We start from the raw sequence: 22,381 nt of genomic DNA, 5'->3' as shown, positions 1-22,381 counted from the left end.
GGAATACACTAGTCTGAGCTCTCTGAGGACAGGCCAGAAGGTTTTGGGAGAAGAAGGCTATTCAGATTGACGCATGAAAGCTTCCGAAGGAGTAAAAACCTTACAAAGAAGACAGTAAATGGCACACAGAGCTAGAAGAGTGCGTAGTGCCACACTGAGGTATTGGTTAGTTAGATACTCTTCTCTCTAACATGGTAAATGAAACTGAGACCTGAGGCAATATATTTATCCTCATGTTGTTTTCAAGCTACATGTGAATAAACAAGCATTGCAACAGCATTCTCCTAATGCTCTTTTGCATGCCCTGCTAAAAAAATGTAGCTATACGTAAGCCTTGTTCATTTCTGTGTATAGGAAAGTTCTTGTTCACAAGATTTCTTAGAAAAAATAAATCAATACCATTTATTTCCTAAATTTCTGTTGGAAGATACTAAAGCTTGTTTAAGATGCATGATATTTTATTCAAAGAAGATTACACTTATTTGAGCAGTTTTCCCTAGTTTTTAGTTATCCCTGTGTGTCTGTAAATAGATGACACAACAGATGGTGATAACTTCATAGGATCTGCAACCATTGTAATAGCCCCATACCTCTGATTTTCTGAATATTTTTTTTGAGAGAAAAAGTATTTAAGTATTTGTACTGTCCTACTTTGTTGTTCCGCACCTACACCCTCCCCACCAAGGCTTGACTTTCCACCTTCTTAGCAATAAGCTTTCATTTGACTAACTTGGCTCGATGCATGATATTTCCAAATATGCGGTGGTGTTGACTCTTAAACAGTTTTGTGGTTCTTTCTGCATTCTTATTCATGCTTTCCCATACAGCTGTTTTTTTTTTTTTTTGCGCTTCCATTTGTTTCCTTTGACTCTGTATATATATTACAGAATCTGAGGTCCCTGTCTTACTGTAGCTGTTGCAATAAGGTATGAGATACCAGTCAGTGCTAAGCACAGTAAAGAATGCAGATAAATATAGTAGTCTTTTCACAATTTTTAACCTACAGTGTTTAGTAGGTAAAGCAAAATCTGCCTATGCAAGCAAAGTGAGGAATTCATTCCATGCTTCTCATGGGCAGGCAGGCATTCTGCCATGTGCAGGAAAGTGGGGCTCCATCATGCATAACCGTGACCTGGGAGGACGAACACCATCATAGAATCAATAAAGTTGGAAAAGACCTCCAAGATCATCAAGTCCAACCTTTGACTAAATACCACGATGCTCACTAAACCATATATAGCAAAGTGTAATCACTCCAAAGCTCCCTCCTCCTTCTTCCCCCAGCTTTATGTGCTGAGCATGACTCCATATGGTGTGGGATATCCCTTGGGTCAGTTGGGGCCAGCTGTCCCAGCTCTGTCCCCTCCCAGTTCCTTGAGTACCCCCAGCCTTCTCACTTGGAATCCTGACTCTGCGTAAGCACTGCTCAGCAATAGCTAAAACATCCTTGTGTTACCAGCAATGTTTTCAGCACAAATCCAAAACACAGCCCCATGCTATGAAGAAAATTAACTCTACCTCACCCAAAACCAGTGTTTTGTGAAAGAACCATATTCAAAACCATGAGAAAAAGCTAAAGCAGATTAGCTTCTGCAGAATTAGTTGGGAAAATTGTATCCTGTTGTGTTTTTTTTTTTTTTTTTTTTAATATTGAGGCAACCACAGGGAGCTGTAGTGCATGATGAACACAGGACAATGAAAAAAAATGTTTTGTTGTGGCCTGTCTGAAATACTGTTGTTGGAGAATAAAATGTACCATGTAAGAGATGAGAGGTGGTGTCTTGGGCTGAGGAAGCAAGTCTGCTACAGGTAATTTGCTTTTATTCCCCCATATAGGGCTGGACCATACTGTTTCAGGGTGGTGTTTAGCATTTTACTGTAACTTTAATTTTTGAAAAACTTGTATATTTAATAATTCTTTAGCTATGCATGAAAAATAAGAGGCATCGTGTAAGTTAGTACTCTAAAATATGTGGAGTTAATTCTTTAATGTCTTGGTCATTTGGTTTCTGAAAGAGCAGGGGCTTTTGGGTATGTGTTTTTCCTTATACTCTTTGTTGAAGGTCAAGAACATAATCTGTTTCTTAAGAGTACAGTTCTACCTACATTTTAAAGATTCTTCCTTTTTTTCCCTGGTTATGAGCTCTGTAAATGTTAATTCTCAATATGAATCTGGTCTTTACCTACATAGTCTCATTTTATTTAATCTCGATGAGTCAAGGGAATATTTGCTTAAGCAGAGTAAAGAATCCCAAGGGAAAAGCAAGCAATGTTGAGGTATGTGAAAGTAATGGGAAGGGAGTATAGCATTTGAGATGTTTTTTTTTCTTAGTAGTCATTGATTGTATTTTCACTATCAAGTGGAAATAGCATATTTATAAAAGAATTACATTGTAAATTACATTATATTAAGAATAGTGGAGAACTGGAGTATTCAACCACGAAGAATGGGTCCCAGACAGGATCTTAAACTTCTGTAAAGGCTCTCATGTTGTGCTTAGGCTCTCCAATAAGAGAAAGACAGGACTACAGCCACATTAAAAAGTATTTAGATCAAGTTTGTCTTATTCTAAGAGATGTGTATTGTTCCCTGCTACAGACCCCTATCCTGTAAGGGAAGCAGTCTTACAAGTGTCCCTTCAGACGCAGAGGGACCGGTAGCTTGTTGCCAAGTCCTCCTATTCATCTGCTCATCAATTTTAACATTTGTTCTAGGAAGAAAAAGAAAAATGTGAGAGAGGCGCAAAGGTTTTCCTTCCCCCCCCCAAAGTTTTCTCTGTCTTTTAAAGCTGAGTCACAAGAGAAGGAGCATTATAAATAGTCCTACCTAGTAGTATCACCTGTATTCTCTGCGCCTTTATTATTTCCAGCTGTGCCTCTGGTTTCTTGCATATCTCTTGTAGCTTTTTATTCTTTTGAGTTCTTTAGTCTACTATTCTTTGTGTTGCATGCTTAGGCCTTTCAGAATGTCTTTTCTTATCCTCCCTGTATCACTACTATCTGATGTGTTATCCATTGCCAAAACACGTGGTGTCTGCATCTGCTCTGACAACAGCAGGTTGAATGCAAGCAAGATACCATACCCTTATGTGAACATGAAGGCTGTGATAAATTTGCCACTTGAAATTTGTGCGTGAAACAGCATGAAAAGGAAGTTAGCAGAATGCCATCTCAGACTGGAACATCTTTCACAGCCCCAGTAAAATTGCAAACTAAAGTGTTAAGTATGTTTAATAAGTAATTAACTTCTACATGATTACCTGTCTTTAAGGATTAAATGCACCATATTGGAAAAAGTTGAAAAAATCAAAAATTGTCTGCTTTCACTTCAGAATTTCCAGTTACATTGACAGTATTTCTGGTAGTTAATAACAAAAAACCACGTTTGCAGTTTCAGAAAATAGCATGTGCATCAGTTTCCTGGTATCAATCCTGCATTAGCAATATATTCCTGTTTTTAGAGAAAATGTGATACTTGCTTCTGAGTTTATACATGCACTAATTTTAGAGCCTTATAATGATGTACCTCTAAAAAAACCCTGAGAAGATTAACATGGTTATGCTAATTAGGCATTGATTACAGCCTGCCACAATTCTATTTAATACTTTTTATATTGATTTTTATTTGATTACCGACACTTAGGCTGGTTTTCTCTTGGAATTCTGCTATTTTTAATGTACTAATATCTGTATTTTTCTAAAAGCTTGTCTGGCCAATATGGCTGTATCACATAATGAAAAAAATTTTATAACAAATGTTCATGTATTATGAATGACATGCTGTCAAATGTTATGTAAATACCTGAGGACTCAATATACTTTCTGCAGATATTAGGAATATGTATGTATTTAAAAAAATACCTATTTTTCCTTTGTGAACAGCTGGTCGGTTAGCAGTTTTAAGCTGCTCTTCCCCCTTGTTTGGAATAAGAACCTCTTGAGAATGAGTCATAGCAAATAGGAAGACGGAATTTAGTAAGCAGATATTGTGAAGATCGTAACAGGTTACAGATATGATCAAGCAATCTTTTTACTTGCTTAGCTTTTAAGAATGCTCTTAGATAAAACCCTTTGGCATATGGCATCAGGTTTTTTTACTTTCTCAATATGAAGACAGTTTAAAGGGGCTTCCTGTCTTCAATACAGTTATTGGCTACTGAATCGCATTAGAATAAATGCAATATATGTAAGTCGTTTTGCCCTATAGCAGATGGGTGTTTAAGTCTGTGAGAGAAGATCAATGGAACCATTTAGCTTTTTGTGTTGTTTCAGTGTAGAAAGACAGTCTGTTCCAAATCAAGAGAGGAGTCTGCTAAGAATATTTAGGTTTCATTGGAATAAAGCACAGTATTATGTAAGTTCACAACAGAAGAAGTAGATGTGCTATTCGAAATTCGCAACACTTGACTATTAGTCTGTTTTTAATATTTTTCTTTGGCATGTAATCCTGTTTAATTAGATTCTACTCGCTTTGTTGTTTCAAGATTCTGTAAACTGGAGTCTTATATACCAGCTGCTAAAGCAGGAGTTACTGTCTAAATGATATTCACAATGAGTATTTGGAAGGTTTACAATTATACCCTTGCTAATAAATTGTGCTATTTTCCCCAACAGTTTTAAGCGCTAATCTTCAGAAGGCATTTTAAAATTAGCTAAAATTCTGTCAAGAGATTTACAAAAATTGTTAGCATGAAGATAATTATGTCACAGTCCTTGGACTCCATCTCTGATTGTGTGCATAAATCAGAAAATGTCAGCTGTGTTTTCCCTTAATAATTATCCTTGCAGCAATATATTACAGTGTATATTACTATTATAATGTTGCTTTAGGTTTATAAAACACAAGTTAGTTATTTCTGAAGTTTTCTGCTGATGAAATAATTCACATTTCTAGAATAAGTGATTATTTATGTTACCATTTTATATATATCAATGAGAAGATCAGTTTGGAAATCAGTTTTCTACAATTTTTTACACAGTCCCCTGAAGTAGTCAGCTTTTTTGTTACAACTTTGTTAAAGGAGACCACTTCTACAGTATGGCCAGCATTTTCAAAAGAGCTAGCTAATGTGGTCAGCCTTGTGGCACGTGTGGCACTTGAAGTTTTAAGGCATTTTTGGACCAAAATTTGAGAATCTTCTTATCGAATCTGTACAGGATGTAGGTATTTACAGTAGATTCTGTAGGTCCTCAACAGTTTTGGTAATCTGTTGTTGGAACCTCCCTCCTTAAACACAACTAATTGAAATATTAGAGTAAGCTAGTAAATACTTCAGAATTTGGACCAGGTTGTCTCATTTTTAGGACTCAGAAATCTAGGTACAAATAGATTTAATAAATTAATTTAATAAATTAAATTTAGCTGCATAAACTGTAGAAAATAAGGACGCAGTGTACTCTGTAGGAACCTTTTTCATGAATTATAAAGGAGAAAACCAAAGAAAAATTAATTTTTTTTTGACATTAGCAGTAATAGTAAATACGAACTGATTAGGTGAGAGCTGTTCTGCTTTCAATTGCTGTGCATTCCTTATGTTTAATACACAGGACGTTTGACACTAGAAATGTGAGATTTACTCAAGCTTTCTAAGAAAATTTCCTAAACCCATGTGGAAGTGATGAATTCCAAGAATTCGACAATCCTACTTACCTTAAAAATCTCTTTCACAGAAGAGAGATGGTATTTTAAGTAAGGCTTTTAATTTGGCAGTGTATCAACTAGGATAAGAGATCTATCTCCTCAACTTCAGTGATGCAGGCTGCCTTAGGATGGGTCTTATGCTGTTGTCAGTGCTAAAGATTTTATTTCTCAACTATCTCAAAATGTGTGCAGAGACATTATGGATAATATAATAAGTTTGAAAGTCTTATGTGAAGTATTTCAGGATAGAGTTAAGGTAGCAGGATATGTCTTAGTGTGATCCCATTCTCATTTGTGGAAGATTTCAGGTTGATTTCAATGGACGTGGGGTCATATTTAGCCCTACTGTATCACAGAATTGGCAAGTTTGAGTTATGGTCTGACTCTTATGCCTGTCATGGCAGAGCAGAGGCAGCAATGCTTTTGTGATTTAGGGAGATCCTTGGTGGTCACACCAGGCAATAGAATGTTGTTGGTTTCTGAGCTGCTTCTGCAAAGTTCTACGTTTGATCCAAGAGGCCAAATAAAGAATTGCTTTTCAAATAACTGAGTCAACAAAGAGGGCTTTTCCAGCAAAGACTAAATCATATACAAGAAAGCTAAGCTGATGAATGTGTAGAGATGGGTTTTAAAAATACAACTTTATTTTTGCCAGAATCCTAGGTTTTTATTTAAAACTAGAGGGATTCTTTATTTATATTTTCCAGTTACTTGAGTTAGATTGTTACTTCAGCCAATGTCAGAGTACTTGGACTTGGTAGTTAACTTTGCCTAGACTGTTAAAATATTACTATAAAGTTTGTCATAATGTTATTAATATTATTACTTACAATAACTGAAAATACAGATTTGTGAGCACAGTCTTTGCTCCCAAAGCTTGTAGTTTATTTTATTAACAAGAATAAATTGTAGCAGGAAAAAAAGTTGTATTTTTGTGGACATGGGAGGAAAAGCTTTTCAGTTTGTTCATTAATCTTCCTTCTTCCTCATCTTCATACACTCATTATCTTTGTCTCATTTCTTCACAGATAGTTGTGAATACTCAGTCTATATCTTCAGTTTTAACTAATTGTCATACAAAATTTCATATGATAAATAAGCCATTTATTATTTTTATTTATTTATGTATAAAATATCTCCCCTCACTCTTGCTTTTTGTTACATTTAAAAAAGTCAAAGTCTTTATGGTATATTCCTTTAAGAAGCAGTATTTAGACTTTTTTACATGTAATGGTAGTTTGACTTATGATGATGATGTCCCCGATTGTAACTCTATGCTGATTTTTCCTCCTGGACTTCTCAAAGGTGATATTTAGTGTAATATCATAAGTACTATAGATCTGCCAATAGTGATAACATGTAGAGTGCTATGTAATTATTGAATCATGGAGTTAAAACTTCTAGACTTTATACCCACAAAAAAATCACTTGGCAGTGAGCCACCAAAAGTAATTTTTTCGTTGCTTGTGTTTTGATTTTTTTGCTTTAGCTGCTGCCCAAAATGAAACAGCTTGGAGTTTAATTGTTCATTATACTTAAATGTGTGAAGTACTGTGGACCAAATCATACTACTCTGTGCAAGATGTTTATAAATATGAATTATTTGGTAGCACGGATAATAGAATGATCTCCATTTTTGCTACTGATTTAGTACTTAAAAATGTAAAGCTCACCCTGGTCATGGTCAACCAAAGTTTCATAATTTCCCAGACATTCTTTGGAGTATTCTCATGCTTACAAGTTCGTTCATGTTCTTATAAAATGAGATGCTTTCAGATGATCTGCAAGCAAAGCATGCGAGCTGGTACTCAGACGCATGAAGTGCCATCTATACACCTGTAGCTATGCTTATATTTGGTATTTCAGACACCCTTTTCTCTTTCCTATGAAAGGATCAAGCATAGTTGGATGACTGGAAAAGCAGTGGGTACGATCAACACTTGCTTACTCGCCTGTTCAGTGTGTATGCACTAACTGATGACAAAGCCCTATGAGGTCGTCTTCCTTCGTGAGTTTGTTTCTGGTTCAGTTTTTAGTTCAGTTTTTCCTAATAATTCTATGATTTGCTGTCCAGCTGTTGCACCTTGCATGAGAGTTATTAGGCTGAAAGTAGCTGAGAAAGATAATGTCCAGAAACAGTTCTCAGAAATGGTAGAAGTCAGTTCATTTTTCTTGCCAAATGAATTGGTACAACATCTATTATTCAAGTCTTATTTTTTATTTTTTTTTTTGTTCTGGGCTATCCAGTTTTGCATTGGGTGTATAGTTGAGGTGGAGTATTTGTGTGTCTAAGGCTACATGATCGCAGCATTTTCTTTAGATGTGGTCCACTTTTGTTGCTCTTCAGCTGATTAACACAGTATGATCTGTACAGACAGAGAAGAAATACAGACTGAACTTACTCATTTCAGCATTTTCCACATGTACAGGATCGCTTATTTTAGCTTGTACACTATAGAGAAGATTTAGTGGTGTTTGATAAAAATCCGTGTGCTTTGTGATCTGTGATCATCTGTCATTTCTACATGCCTTATATCACAAGGTCAAGAGAAAGGAATTGTGTGATTCTCAGATTTTCTGAACCTGTCCTGAGGTGCTGGTGACACAGGATTGTTAAAACATGGGCTTTTCTCTTTTGGCACTTGGAGCAATATTCCAAATTATGTTTCCTCTGGCCTGTTTTCCTGGAGGATGGGAAATCTAATTTTGCTTGCACAGATATTTTCAGCTTAGTACTAAAGAATCAAGAATTCTTCACTAATTAGTATTGTTGATTTGGATTTCACTTATGTATTTTAAATAACTGACCTGCCTATATGTACTTGGAGCCGAAGGTCAATATATGCTGATCTGAATAATGGAATACTTCATTGTAGAGCTTCCCTGTCTTTCTTGTGCAATGCCTTTGAATTTTGGAGTAGGATTTTGCAATACAAAGGACAACTGATTGTAATATAAACAAAGAAAAAATATCACATTAACTGTGGGATAAGATTTACTGCTACATGCATAGTTTTTAAAAAGGAGAAAAAAGAAAAAATGTCAAAAGATCAAAATATGTGTAGCTTTGTTGATTTTTTTTTCTGCTCAGAAATGTATTTTTAAAGTATTAAAACTTCGTATTAAAAAGTCTGTAATCTTATTTAAAAATAATGATGGTTTAAATGTTAATTGGACAAGCTAAAATATCTTGCTAGGTCATTTGCAAGTATCTAATAATTTCCTTCTCAGTAATGCTTTTGTAGCCTCAGATTGAATGTAATTATAAAAATGAAGAATCAATACACAAAAGAAATAACAATAGGTAACTTTTATTGTATTTACTATAACTATTTTTAAGATGTGGTCTTCAAAATTAATTCAGATATTAAAAATAGTGAAAGCAATATGACCAAATAATAGTGCATGTAATTTCTTTAAAGCTGCTGCATATAGAACATGACAATACTGTCTTCAAGGTGGTTAGCAATAGTAACTGTTCTGCTTGCAACTTGTGTTTCTATTACACCCATATGGCAAAATTATGCCTCCCAGAGGTAACTTTTGGTATTGGAGAAAGTTGATGTGGAGAACAGGGGTAATCTAAAAGCCTCCTGTATTGATGGATCCTCAAGAGAAAATAAAAATCTTACAGAAGATGCAGATAATCAGAGAATTCTTGTTTGCTGGTATTTCACACTCACTTTGCACAGATAAAAATTTCTGTACTCCCCGGCATCTTGTTAATCAATTTTACTGTCTTTGTGACAGCGGAAGAAAAGGATCAGGACTATGCAGTAATGGAACCAGTCACACATTTAGTAGTGATTTACAGAATATAGCAAAGTTTTGCTTCATTTATTGTCACAAAGTTGTTGGCTTCTTATTTTTAGAAATAGAGAGCTCTAATATGGAAAAACATAAAGGTTGAGTTGTCTATAAACCATCAATCTTTTCAGTTTCTGTTATGTTTTAAAAATTTAATTAAATAGGAATTAAGTATGACTGGTTTGTTCCAACAACGTTGCCTCTTTTATTGGGACGACATATATAACTTCCATTATAATTCTAAAATGCTCGTTTAGGTTTCTGTTCTTATCTCTATGTGTATAGTAGTGTTGTAGCCTTGCACACAGATAAAGGAAAAATTTTTTTTCAGAGAAGAAAAAAGTAAAAATTCTGTAAATTTTATTATAGAACATTTATAAGATGATTTCCATGACAACCATATATAATATTCATGTTTACTTTATTTCTGAGTTCTCAATGTCTTCTTAATGACTCCTATGTAATTAAAACAGAATGCATAATTTGACGTAACATAATATAAATCAGTTTTGTTTGCGTGATGTTGAATACTGTTAATAAATGTACAATGAACTGTTTAAGAGCCTTACGTGGATATGTCCATTTGTTGCAGAACTGTGAGAAACTGGAAAATAATTTTGATGACATCAAGCACACGACTCTTAGTGAGCGAGGAGCACTTCGAGAAGCAATGAGGTAAGTCTGGGTCACCATAGCAACAGTCACAGATGTGGTAAAGAAAGAGTCATTCTTCATTATTGGGGGAACAAATGAGTTCATTGCCACCATTCAGCTCTATTCTCTAAGGTATTAATTTGTCAGTGGAGAGGCTTCCCTTGAGGCTGTACTTTGGTTTTGAAGCTGCATAAATGTTAAGCCTGACTGCACAGTAAAAAATGTAAATGTTTAATTTGTTATTTAAAATGCTTAAGGGGTGCCTTGCTTTATATTTATACTAAATTGTGAGTGAATGAAAATATTGTTCATCTAAATTCTGTAAGTGTTAAAGCAGTTGTACAATGGTGTTTGAACAAACCTGTGTTTGCTTTAAATTGGATTTGATTTTTATGTATGTAGTTCCTGTGTACTCTGATTTTATCATCAGATTTACATGATTTTGGTTTTGATAATAGAATGGTAAAATCTGTCTAGTCCTTTATATATTGTAGAGATGTATTTTTTTCTTAATATCCTCATATAGTTGCACTTAATACTTATTAGAGGAGGTTAAAATTAGTCAGTACATGAATCTTCTGCCATCCTTACCTGCACTGTAGAATATCTGCGTACAGGACTCCGAAGAAACTTGCCAGCTACAGTGTCTAGAAAAGGGAATGCTTACTATGCTGAAAGGTGGTGGAGTTGAATACATATTTTCTAAAGTAACTCACTGAATAATCAGGAAGATGTTATTTATAGTATTATCTGTGAATCAGAAAATTATAGTAACCTGTAGTTTTAAAGGTTTTGAAATTGGATAATAAAATGTAATGATGCAAACATAGTGCTTCATTTCACTTGCCTGATATCAGAGTAAATTCTTACACTTGCACTAGTGCAGTAAAAAGTAAAAACAACAGCAAACCCCCCTGAGAATCTTCTTGGAAAACTAAATACACTATGCTTTGACTGTGTTTCATAATCCCTTTAAATTTATAGACATGTGTGAATGATGTGATTTTCATGACTGATTTATGTTCATGATGCTCTTGTCTCATGTACATGAGTGGTTTGTAAAGGTATTCTGACTTGAAATGCAACCTACCTCTTTTGAAGCTGCTCTCATTACCTACAGATGAACATTTCAACTGCTAGTGTCGCAAATAACTGTAAAAATAGTGGTATTCACTAGTGGTATTTACCTTTCTAACAGTGATTTTTGCTTTATGCTTGCTTTGTTTCATATGTTTAGAGTTTTCTCCCTTTGAGGTCAGTCACTTGTGTATATAAATCTTTTGTGTAGTGTCGGTAAATGGAAAGTGATTTAAAATAAAGATTTGCGGAACTTTTGGCATGTGAAGCTACTTTTAGTATTTCTATCAAATCAGATTTCAACAAAGGTTGCTACTGTCCTGGAGCAGCATTCAGGTTTGTGACGTTTTGCAATACATGACGCAACAGAGATAATATTTTAAAAACTTAGGAGCTGACAACTCTTCGGTGATCAACACTGAATAGCAGAGGGAGCTTTGGTATTTCAAAGGTCATGTTTCTGTTACAAAGACCGTGTAGAAAATTCCTGCGATTCTTTGCTGTTCATACAATAAAAAGCACTTTACTATCTAATAAATTTGTATCCTGGCTATTTCTGGTGGTGTGCAAGCCATTCTGAGAAACAGTTATTGATTGTGAAGTGTGAGAGATACTGTGCAGTGCTGGAATTCTCTTAATTGCAGTCAATATTATATGATTGGTTGTTTTCTTTTTTTCTTTTTGATAAAGAAAATACCTGACTTACTAAATTAATACTGTTATAAAGTATGACTTTATAATGTGCTATAGCAACACATGAAAGGTGGTAAAAAGGTTAATTTAGAGAGGTCTATGCATGTAGGTGTGCATATTTTTCTAAATGTGTGTAAAAGACAATTTTTGCTTCAGGCTGTACAGTTCTTTCAACTGCTACATTTACTGTGTGGCTGCATTTTTCTGCTTGGATCCCAAGATTATCTGTAGCATATGTAATTCAAATGGTACGTTTTTATAGAATAAAGTTCACTTCGCTTTCCCATAATGACAGCGGACATTGGCCCAGGCGTGGGGAGGACATAGATCTGCTGACCTCACTATGAGGTGTCTGCCTCCTTTTGGTAAGGGACACATGTGGAGAGGGTTGCACATTGCACAAAACCACTAAAATCATGTGGGCATGAAAACAACTACAATGAAAAATCCTAGTTGGATAGCTAAGTGGATATATGCGGATCTCAGATGAGCCTTAAGTTGAGTGGGCAGTCTGCCCAAATTGTCTCTGATTTCCCAGAGTGGTACTACTGGTCTGCCAGATGAGAAATACAATGAACATTTTTCCCCAGTGCTCCTGTTTGGAACGAGACCTTCCATTTTAACTTCATCTTTGAGAAAAATGGTCAATTTAATATGGATTTCAGTACACTTCTAGGCTAAGAGTATCACTGTGCTCTGCATAAACAAATACTAATATCCAAGAAAGGTCTTGTTCTTTTTCCACCTCTTCAGTGTTCAAATTAAGGATTATATGAAAATTATCTTTCTTGTTTATATATATAGATGTATGCAAAATAAACTTTCTGAAGGGTTTTGAAATGATCATATAAAGCCTATGAACTTTCTCTAGTTCTACTTTACATGTTATTTTAGATTTGAATGAGATAATGAACTGATAGTAGTTTGCCATTATTCAGTTTATAGTGATATTGTAAGAATTTGATTTACTTGTGATTGCACATAAAATCATAAATGCATTCAATTCAGTTCATGTTTTGCTTATTTTGTTAATGTACTCTAAATGTTTTATTTATTACTATATTTTAATGCAACTGCAAAGCTGAAGTAAACAGTAAAGATACATTGATTTTTTGAATTGGGGTTTATAAATGGACAGACTATTGCTTTACATACCTCGAATGTGTATATGATAAATTATTTGGGCATTTTTTGTAGTAACTTGTCAGAAAAATAGCATAGCAATATACCTATAATGTTAAGTTGCATAAGTAAGAGTATTGAGATGTTGTTAAACAAGGCTCAATTTGTTTTTAATATATAATCACTGTGAAAAATCTGGATCCCAATCCTCAGTGAAGCTTCATCTAGAAATTTAAAGGAACTTTTAGACTGGTTTGTCTGCTATGAGGAGATAAGTGTTTGAGGAGGAGGAAGTGGTGTAGCTAACTGTATGCTGACACTGGTAGTCTTTTCATAGGTGGCAAAACCAGAACATGGACTGCTGCAGTAACCATTCCTCTGGATAAGCAGGGTAAAGTAGCCTCGAGGAGCCTTAAAATCAAAGAAACAACAACAAAAAAAATTACCACCACACCCCATATTATGAAGTAACTCCTAGTAGAAGTGTGGCAGAAATCCAAACCCAATTGTTAATATCAAATTAGATGAAGGTAAGGTTTAACAAGTTAATGGGTTTAAAAAGGTGAAGGAAAAATTTTAGAAAGCAACAGATAGGCAGGAAATTTTATTTTCTACTGAATCTCTTCACTCTGTGTACAGGCATCCATTGTTGTTAGCAAGAGAGAGAATCAGACTTCATGAAATTGGGAGGGGACTGTTGGAGATGATCTAGACCAGTGATCTCCACATTTTTTTGATTGTGTAGCAGCAAAATATTTTTGAGCATACACCCCCAATATGTGTATGTTGTACATGTACCACTGTACTAATATTTTATGTGCATTATGAAACACACTCAAGAATAGAAATTCAAAAACAAAAGATTAGATAAAAATGAATAAAGACTATCTAAATTTTTTTAAAAAATATTTGTTAATTGTACAGAAAATATTTTCTTACCACATTGACATGGATTGCCTTGTGCACGCTCTGCTTTGGAGATCATTTGTCTGGACCATCTTTCCTGCTCAGAGCAGGTAGAGCAGGTTGTTCAGGGCTGCATCCAAACAGGTTTTTATATCTCCAAGGATGGGCGCTTCACAGGCTCTCTAGCCAAACATCTTTGCAGTAAACAACAGAAAAACTCAAACAAAAAACCCCAACAGCAACAACACCCTCCCTTTTTTATTTTTTTAAACTGTAATTCCTTATGTTTTAGGTTGTACCTGTTGTTTCCTGCCCTTTCACTGGGCACCACTAAGAAGAGTTTAACTCTGTTGTCTTTTTTTCCCTCCCATCAGGTACTTACACATTTTGATAAGATTCCCCCCTGACTCTTCTCTGCTCAAGGCTAAATGTCCCCAGCTCTCTCAGCCTCTCCTTGTGTGACAGAACTCCAATTCTATAATCACCTCAGTGACCATTTGCTGAACTCGCTCCTGTACTCTCATGTTTCCCTAGTCCTGGGGAATCCAGCACAGGACACAGCACTCCAGGTCTGTCTCACCAGTACTGGGCAGCCCAGAAGGATCTCCCCCCCTTAACCTACAGGTAATGCTCTACCTGACATGGCTCAGGGTGCTGCTGGCCTTTCCTGTTCAGTTTGTCTTCCACGACCCCAGGGCATTTTCTTTGAAGCTGCTTTCCAGCTGTTTGGCTGCAGCCTGTACTGGTGCCTGGTTGTTCCTTTGCAGGGGCAGGATTTCACTTGTCTTTTTTTTTTTTTTTTTTTCCCTTCCCATGTGGTGTCTGTAGGCCCATTCCTCCAACCTGTCAAGGTCCCTCTGAACAGCAACACAACCCTTCAGAGCGTCACCACTCCAGTAAATGATAGATTACTTTTGAACACTATGGTAGTAATATGTTTTAGATCTGTGTCCAGTGTACATTTTATGAACCTGGTGACAAATGAAGCCATAGTGTTTCAAACAGAAACATCTTATGAATCTAGTGTTGCAGTTAACTTATCAACTGAGTTGGTAAGGCACCAAGGTGGCTCATGACAGTGAACAGTGAGACTGGTGAGATATTAATATGTAAACGGGTCCTACTTGTAGGTGGATATGTATACAGTCTACTTGTGAATATTGACTGAGTTAGTAGGTGTGAAAGCTTTAGAAGTGAAAATTAAAGCTGAATATTTTTGTATAGTCTTATTAAAGGAAAATATAAACATATTTATTCGTACTTTGAAATGGGAAAGAAAAGTTTGCTTATCTGTTTGAAAGATACCAAAGTTCCTTTAGAATTTTGTTTTGCGTTTGTATATTTGCATATAGTTTTGGATAATATGAAAAAGGGAGTGAGGCTTCAAGTATGACTTCCAGTCTAATAGAAACAGTTCCTGTTAATGATGATATTCACTGTTGTCTTGACAACTGTGTAAGCTGGGGTTAGTAATAATCAGGCTTCTTTTGATATGGTCTAGACTCTCAGATGTATTTGACAAATAGTTTCTATGACTGGGCAAAACCTAAGAAAATTGCACTGTAAGAAGTTCTGTGATTTCACAAATGTTCATTAGTTTGCAGAGTAAAAGCTAGGAATTTAACAATGTAAATAAAAGAAGTCTGCAGCACAAACTGCAAAACATTTAGTAACTGACTTAGAGCTTTGGCCTGAGATGTGGCAACTTCAGCTTCATATTCTGGTGCTGAGCCAGGCAACTTGGTTTTCCCATTTTAAAAAGTGTCACAGAGATGTAGAGTCAAACACAGACATGAAGTATAAGGAAATAAGCACAATGGAAAGTCATGTTAAATGTATTCCTGCTTTCCTATATTGTTCTGAAACTGTCTGAGAGAAGGATCCAACGTCAGATAAGTTGAAAGGGAAGGTAAATGAGAGAAGTAAAGGCTACTGGGTTCCTGGTCAGGGTCTCAAAGATCATCTATTCAAAAAAATTTTTCATGTTCTGTGGAGTTGTAAGTCTTCAGAGTGAATTCTGTATTCCAAAATTCTGGACTTCACTAAAGCTTTCGATACTGTCTCCAACAGCATTTTCCTGGAGAATCTGGCAGCCCGTGGCTTGGGCAGGTGCTGTCTTCACTGGGTTAAAAGCTGGCTGGATGGCTGGGGCTACAGAGTGGTGGTGAATGGTGTGACATCCAGTTGGCAACCGGTCACTAGTTCTGTCCCCCAGGGCTCAGTGTTGGGGCCAGTCCTGTTTAATGTCTTTATTATCAATGATTTGTTCAAGGATATCGAGTGCACACCCAGTAAGTTTGCAGAAGATGCCAAGTTGGATGAGAGTGTTGATCTGCTGGAGGGCTCTGCAGAGGGATCTGGACAGGCTGGATCGATGGGCCAAGGCTAGTGGTATGAGGGTCAATTTGGTGAAATGCCAGATCCTGCACTTCTGTCACAACCACCCCAGGCAGCACTACAGGCTTGGAGAAGGGTGGCTGAAAAGCTGCCTAGTGGAAAATGACCTGGGGGTGCTGGTCGGCAGTGGCTGAACATGAGCCAGCAGTGTGCCCAGGTGGCTGAGAAGGCCAGTGGCATCCTGGCTTATATCAGAAACAGTGTGACCAGCAGGACCAGAGCAGTAATTTTTCCCCTGTACTTGGCACTGGTGAGGCCACACCTTGAGTCCTGTGTCCAGTTCTGGACCCCTCGGTTCAAGAAAGACCTTGAGGTGCTGGAACATATACAGAGAAGGGTAACAGAGCTGGTGAAGGGTCTTGAGACTATGAGGAGCAGTTGAGGAAGCTGGGATTAAGTCTAGAGAAAAGGAGGCTCTAATTCTATGAAAGTAGCCACGAGCCTTGTGATTGGCGTGCTTATTTGAGACTGAGGGACTAAGGTAAAATTTCTTTTCTACCTTCTTCTATATTTACATTTATCTCTTGTGCAATCATTTGAATGCTCCTTGGGGCATGTTTTTTGGGGAAATTAAATATGATTGCTTCATATATTTTTAACAAAAATGTTGTGCTGCTTCCAAAGTGCAACAACACTTTGCTTCTTGGGTGACCAGCTTGTGTTCCTCTGATGTATCTATCTCACCACCAATGAACAAACACCCCTTGCCACAGAGGACATACTAATTAGCTACATCACTTTGATATGGAGGCTTATTGATTTAGACCTTTATTTAGACTGCTTTTGGCTTAGAGATATTCCTTAAAAAAACCACAAACAAAACCTGCAGAGATTTCTCAGACTGGAAATGAAAACCCCCGCAAAACTGTGGAATTTAGAGAATAAACCATGCTTCCCTTAGACTTTATTTTCTAGATCTGTATCTTGACAATTTTATAAATTTACCATACTATTAATAGTATATGAGATCAGGCAATGCTGCAGAATGCTAGTGTTGCCAGTTGCATTTGGTGTTGCATAGGTACGCATATTAGAAAAACTTGAGAACTTTTAGTAGTACTTCTATGGTAAAGCCTAAGTGGCTAATATAAATGAGTTTAATTTTGAGGGACATTTTGAAAGCAGAACTTCACTATCATCTTTAGTGTACATTACAGATCAAACAGATTGCCAGCATGACTTGCACTGGCCAAACATGAACCATATACCTTTACAGTGCAAGACTACCCTGTATAAGGATAGCTGTGACTGAACAAACTGCTCAGGTGCTGGAAGCTGTTTAATGGTATTAACAAGGCACTGTTAAACTGTGTTCATGCAGTTTTACCATGCTCTTTGTTGGCTAACTGGTCACCCACTAACCACCCTCTGGGGGCCCAGCAGTGCCTGGGATCTGGCCACAGTGGAATATTTTTTGTCTGCAGACAGACACTCTGCAGAGCTGTAACACCAAGCATATGTAGGAACCTGTGACATTAATGTAATTATATTTGTGATAATTATTAGAACTTGCATTGTCTTTCTGTGTCATTTCTGTGGAGATCTAAAGAATTTCATATTTTATTTTGCAATTAAAAAAAAAGTTCTGATACATGACAGGTACATTGTTTCAAGTCTCGGTATAACTGACAGTGAAAATTATGTGGAACTAGTGATAATGCATATCTTCTGCACTATAGAATGTAAATGCATTGCCTTGTACATTTTTTTAAAGTATAAATCAAGAAAACTATAAAGTGACTCATTTTGAGCTTGATTGTGAGGTGGACTGTTCTGTTGAATATCAGCTTCATCATACCTTGACCAGAAATTTTAAAACTGGAATACATTTCCAAGTTTGTCAGCTGATTGTTGCACATACACTGTTTAAAATACTGTACATAATTTCTCATTTTTAATTTAGGAATTTTAATTTTTTTTGGTCCAGTGATAGGTCATCAAGATAAGTCAGATTGTTTTCTTTTGAATGTTCCTTTCGTCACTTAGCTAGGATAAACTTCATATGACCATAAATAAACTAATTTTATAAACTAAATACAACTTTAACTGACCTAAAATAGTGCATTGATGATGTTCCCGACTGGCAAATGTGAAAGGATGTTGGATTTTTTTGCTATTCCAATAGGTAACATAGATTTGCAGTTAATTTACATCAGAAGATTGAATCATGCCTTGTGGTGTATATAACCAATCCATGGATATAGAACAAAAGCATTGTTCGCAAAATAGAAAGCAATATAGTAAAATAGCAAAATAAATAATATTCATGTGTTGGGAAGCTGCATTACAATTACTATTTTTGTTGATGTGCTGAAATGTGCTTTAGGCAAAATCTTACATGAACATTTTTGATAAAATCTTTTTATAAGCTTTCTTGTATGTATTACTGTCACTGAATGATACTTCAGGTCTGGTCTGAGTTTGGCAAACACATTGTTCCTGTATTTGTGTGTAGCATTCCCAAGAAATATTTCAGAGGGGAGAAGAGAAAGAAATCCCCCACTTTTCTGTCACCTCAAGCGAGGAGAGCCTGTTTTTGGTTTTGAACCATTTAGTTCTATGATTTAAAGAAAAGAACTGGAGAACAGTCAAAATTTTGCTTTTTAGCAAACTGCAGGAGATGCTGTCTGATGTTGGTGGTGAAAGAGATTTTGAAAACCACTGTGGCAGATGGCTTACCACAAAGACTCCAAAGGTGGCATGCAGGGGGTGCAGCATCATACTTTTCAGTGACTAACAGCCACTCATCTGCAAACTGTTAGAGTAGAAAATTGCACTACAGAATCTTGAGTTCACTCCATGGGTTCCCACTTCATTACTTTTTAAAATGCTAGGTTTTAAAATATTTCTGAAATTTGTTCTTTGCTGCCATTAACAATCAGGAAAAAATGGTCTGGATCGCCAGAGAGACAGTGTATACAATATGGACTACCAGGCTTATGAATACCTTAGGTTTATCAGCCTGTGCACTCTGAAAAAGGTTTTGGTTAATTATATATATTAAAAAAAAAAGTTCAGATATGAGTGAAAGAAACTTGCTGGTGGTTTTGCCATGAGTCATGGTTTTCTATAGTTTATTGATATTTAATTTTATGTTTCAGGGCTTTGGATGGTTTAGGTTAGAAGGTGTATTATGTGATTTTAAACCATAACGGAAGTCTGGGATGTACACAAAAGCTGGGTGTGTTGCAGCTTTTGCAAAGGAGTCAGATGCTTTAATTGAAGCTGTTGAAGCTCATGCTGTTTTAAGTCATTAATTTAATCCTTAGCCAGCCTATTGAGAGTACCACATTCCACATGTATTTAACAAACCCCATTTCCTACTCTTCTGTGCAACCAACCTTAAATCTTCCATCCACCCAAATGAGAGTGGGATCACACTAAGACATATCCTGCTACCTTAACTCTATCCTGAAATACTTCACATAAGACTTTCAAACTTATTATATTATCCATAATGTCTCTGCACACATTTTGAGGTAGTTGAGAAATAAAATCTTTAGCACTGACAACAGCATAAGACCCATCCTAAGGCAGCCTGCATCACTGAAGTTGAGGAGATAGATCTCTTATCCTAGTTGATACATTGCCAAATTAAAAGCCTTACTTAAAATACCATCTCTTCTGTGAAAGAGATTTTTAAGGTAAGTAGGATTGTCGAATTCTTGGAATTGCCAGCATACAATTCTCTCACAGCCAGTTCTCACAAACCTTACCTGCACTTCCCTACTAGGACTTCCTGCTAGCATTTCTAGGTTAGTTATACATCAGGTTCATCCTTCTTCAATCACTTTTCCAGAAACAAGTTTTGGTGCTTCATTATCTGCTACACAAAGTAGCAAATGAAACTTTGTGCCAGAATACAGAAAACAGACGTCACTTACAACATTGAGTACAGAGACAGAAATGTTCTTTCTTCTAAAACAAGCACAGTGTCTACTACTCACAGAGGAGCAGAGCAGACCACATATCCACTGTACTGTCCATCCAGCAGGCAAGTTACAGCCTACCAATTTATTTACACCACATAGTATTAAATTATATGTATCAAGATTGTAAAGTGAATGTTGTAGTCCTCAAATTTATATGTAATTCTAGTGTATAACAGTTTTGTGTACAGTCAGAAACCAGTCTGTCTTTACAAATGCTGTTTTAAAGGTATCTGCACTTCTTTCTTTTCAGACTTACTGTAGTTCTCAAAAGCCTGAAAAAACGTAGTCTGTTTTTCCTCCTTTGTGGTGACCTTGGACTTTCTGTTGCCCGGGGCATCTTTGCGTACATTCTCTTTGGAGTTCTGGATACAAAGTAAAGCTAAGAGTTTGAGGAAAAAATGCAGTCTTCATTCAAAACTGCATTATTAGTTAGAGTGTCTTTGCATTATATATTCACTGTGGCCAGGTCATTATTATGTTTTTTGATTATGGTGTGTTGTACTGATTTTGGGCGGGCTAGAGTTAGTTTTCTTCACAGGAGCTGCTGTGGGACTGTGTTTTGGATTTGTGCCGAAAACAGTGTTGATACCACAAGGATGTTTTAGCTATTGCTGAGCAGTGCTTATACAGAGTCAAGGCCTTTTCTGTTCCTCAGCTCACCCCACCCCACCAGTGAGGAGGCACAAGCAGCTGGGAGGGGACACAACCAGGACAGCTGACCTCAACTGACCTAAGGGATATCCCACACGATATGGCATCACACTTAGCATATAAAGCTGAGGGAAGAAGAAAGGTGGGGGGGTGACATTCAGTTACCGTGTTTTGTCTTCCCAAGACACCAGCCTGCCAATGGGATATAGTGAATGAATTCCTTGTTTTGCTTTGCTTGCATGAGCAGCTTTTGCTTTACATACTAAACTATCTTCATCTCAACCTGTGAGTTTTCTCACTTTTACCCTTCCCATTCTCTCCCTTATTCCACCAGGAAGCTGTGAATGAGTGGCTTAAGGTGCAGGGAAGCGCGTGCCCAGGCAGGGGGATGCGCTGCTGCTGCGAGTCCTGCTCGTGGCAGGTGAGCCCTTCCATGCTGTCCCTAGGATGGCTGGCACGGGAGCTGTGACACAGAAGCTGTGGGAACATGGATGTCCATGTTGGTTGTTCAAACCTACAGGACTAGGTGAGAAGTAGGCTAAAATAAGCATTTTCCAGGAAGGGTTATGTCTGGTCTTAATGCCAACTGTTTTGTTGTAGAGACCCCCTGCTGCTGAGCCACACTGCTCACATAGACACAGTCATTTTAGGGTATCTTCTGCAATAGCAGAAGAGATGTAGCTGTTCTAAGGACAAATTCTTCTGTGGCCAAAATCATGGGGAAAGGCTGGTTAACACCTCAGAGGAGAGAGAACCACTCTTCACCTAGTTGCAGATGAAATCCCTGATTTTCATTTTCTAATATGGGAATTTGTTTAACCAGCAGGAACTATACAGCATAAGTTTTTTTACCCTCATTCCTCATTGAATTAAATATGTTTCAGTAAGTGTAAAACTGACGCCCTGTACTCCCTGCTTCTTTAATCAGTTTTTATTCTTTTATTCTACTTGGGTGCACTGGGTGAATGAAGACTTTACCTCTAATTTGGAAGGACTTGGAGTAATCTTTTTGTTATTGGCATTGCTAAACATTCTTTCTCCTGTTGTGTAACAGTGTCATAACATGCAAAATTTATTTTGTCTTAAAACCGTAACTGCAAACAGGGCTTTGAAATGCAACTTCTCTTAATATTTTCTCTTCTATCATACTCATTTAATTCTTGATGTAAAAGAAGAATTCATTGCTTTTGTGCTGGGAGTGTGAAGCCACAAGTTGATAATGGTAACTCAATGCTTGTAATATAAAGTGCTGTTCCTGTAGTGTGGTCCAATTACACAATAGTAAAGCAGGAATGTAACACAGTGATGCTGCTTTCCTATTTGTTTCAGTAAGTTTAGCACAGCAGGAAATGTGGCATTCTGCCAAGGTAATGCGTCAAACTTACAGTTGGATGGAAGTGCAATGGAAATTATTCTAAGACTTTGCATGCTATCTAATAACTCTGACTGAATGTATGCGACAGTTGTCTTATGAAACGTAATTGATGTAGTTTCATTACAA

General features: G+C 36.6%; 1 protein-coding gene across 1 annotated transcript in view; it reads left to right on the top strand.

Moving 5' to 3' along the window:
* The window catches only part of DPYD (dihydropyrimidine dehydrogenase), a 338,464-nt gene that overhangs the window by 36,377 nt on the left and 279,706 nt on the right, over positions 1 to 22,381 (top strand). Inside the window, 1 exon segment of the mRNA XM_032695866.1 lies at positions 10,041 to 10,123. Coding sequence (XP_032551757.1) covers positions 10,041 to 10,123 — 83 coding nt within the window.

This window comes from Chiroxiphia lanceolata, chromosome 9 (genome assembly GCF_009829145.1).
Source record: "Chiroxiphia lanceolata isolate bChiLan1 chromosome 9, bChiLan1.pri, whole genome shotgun sequence".
Lineage (NCBI taxonomy): Eukaryota > Metazoa > Chordata > Aves > Passeriformes > Pipridae > Chiroxiphia > Chiroxiphia lanceolata.
The sequence above is the reverse complement of the archived record's forward strand: the minus strand, read 5'-3'. Positions and strand labels throughout refer to the sequence as shown.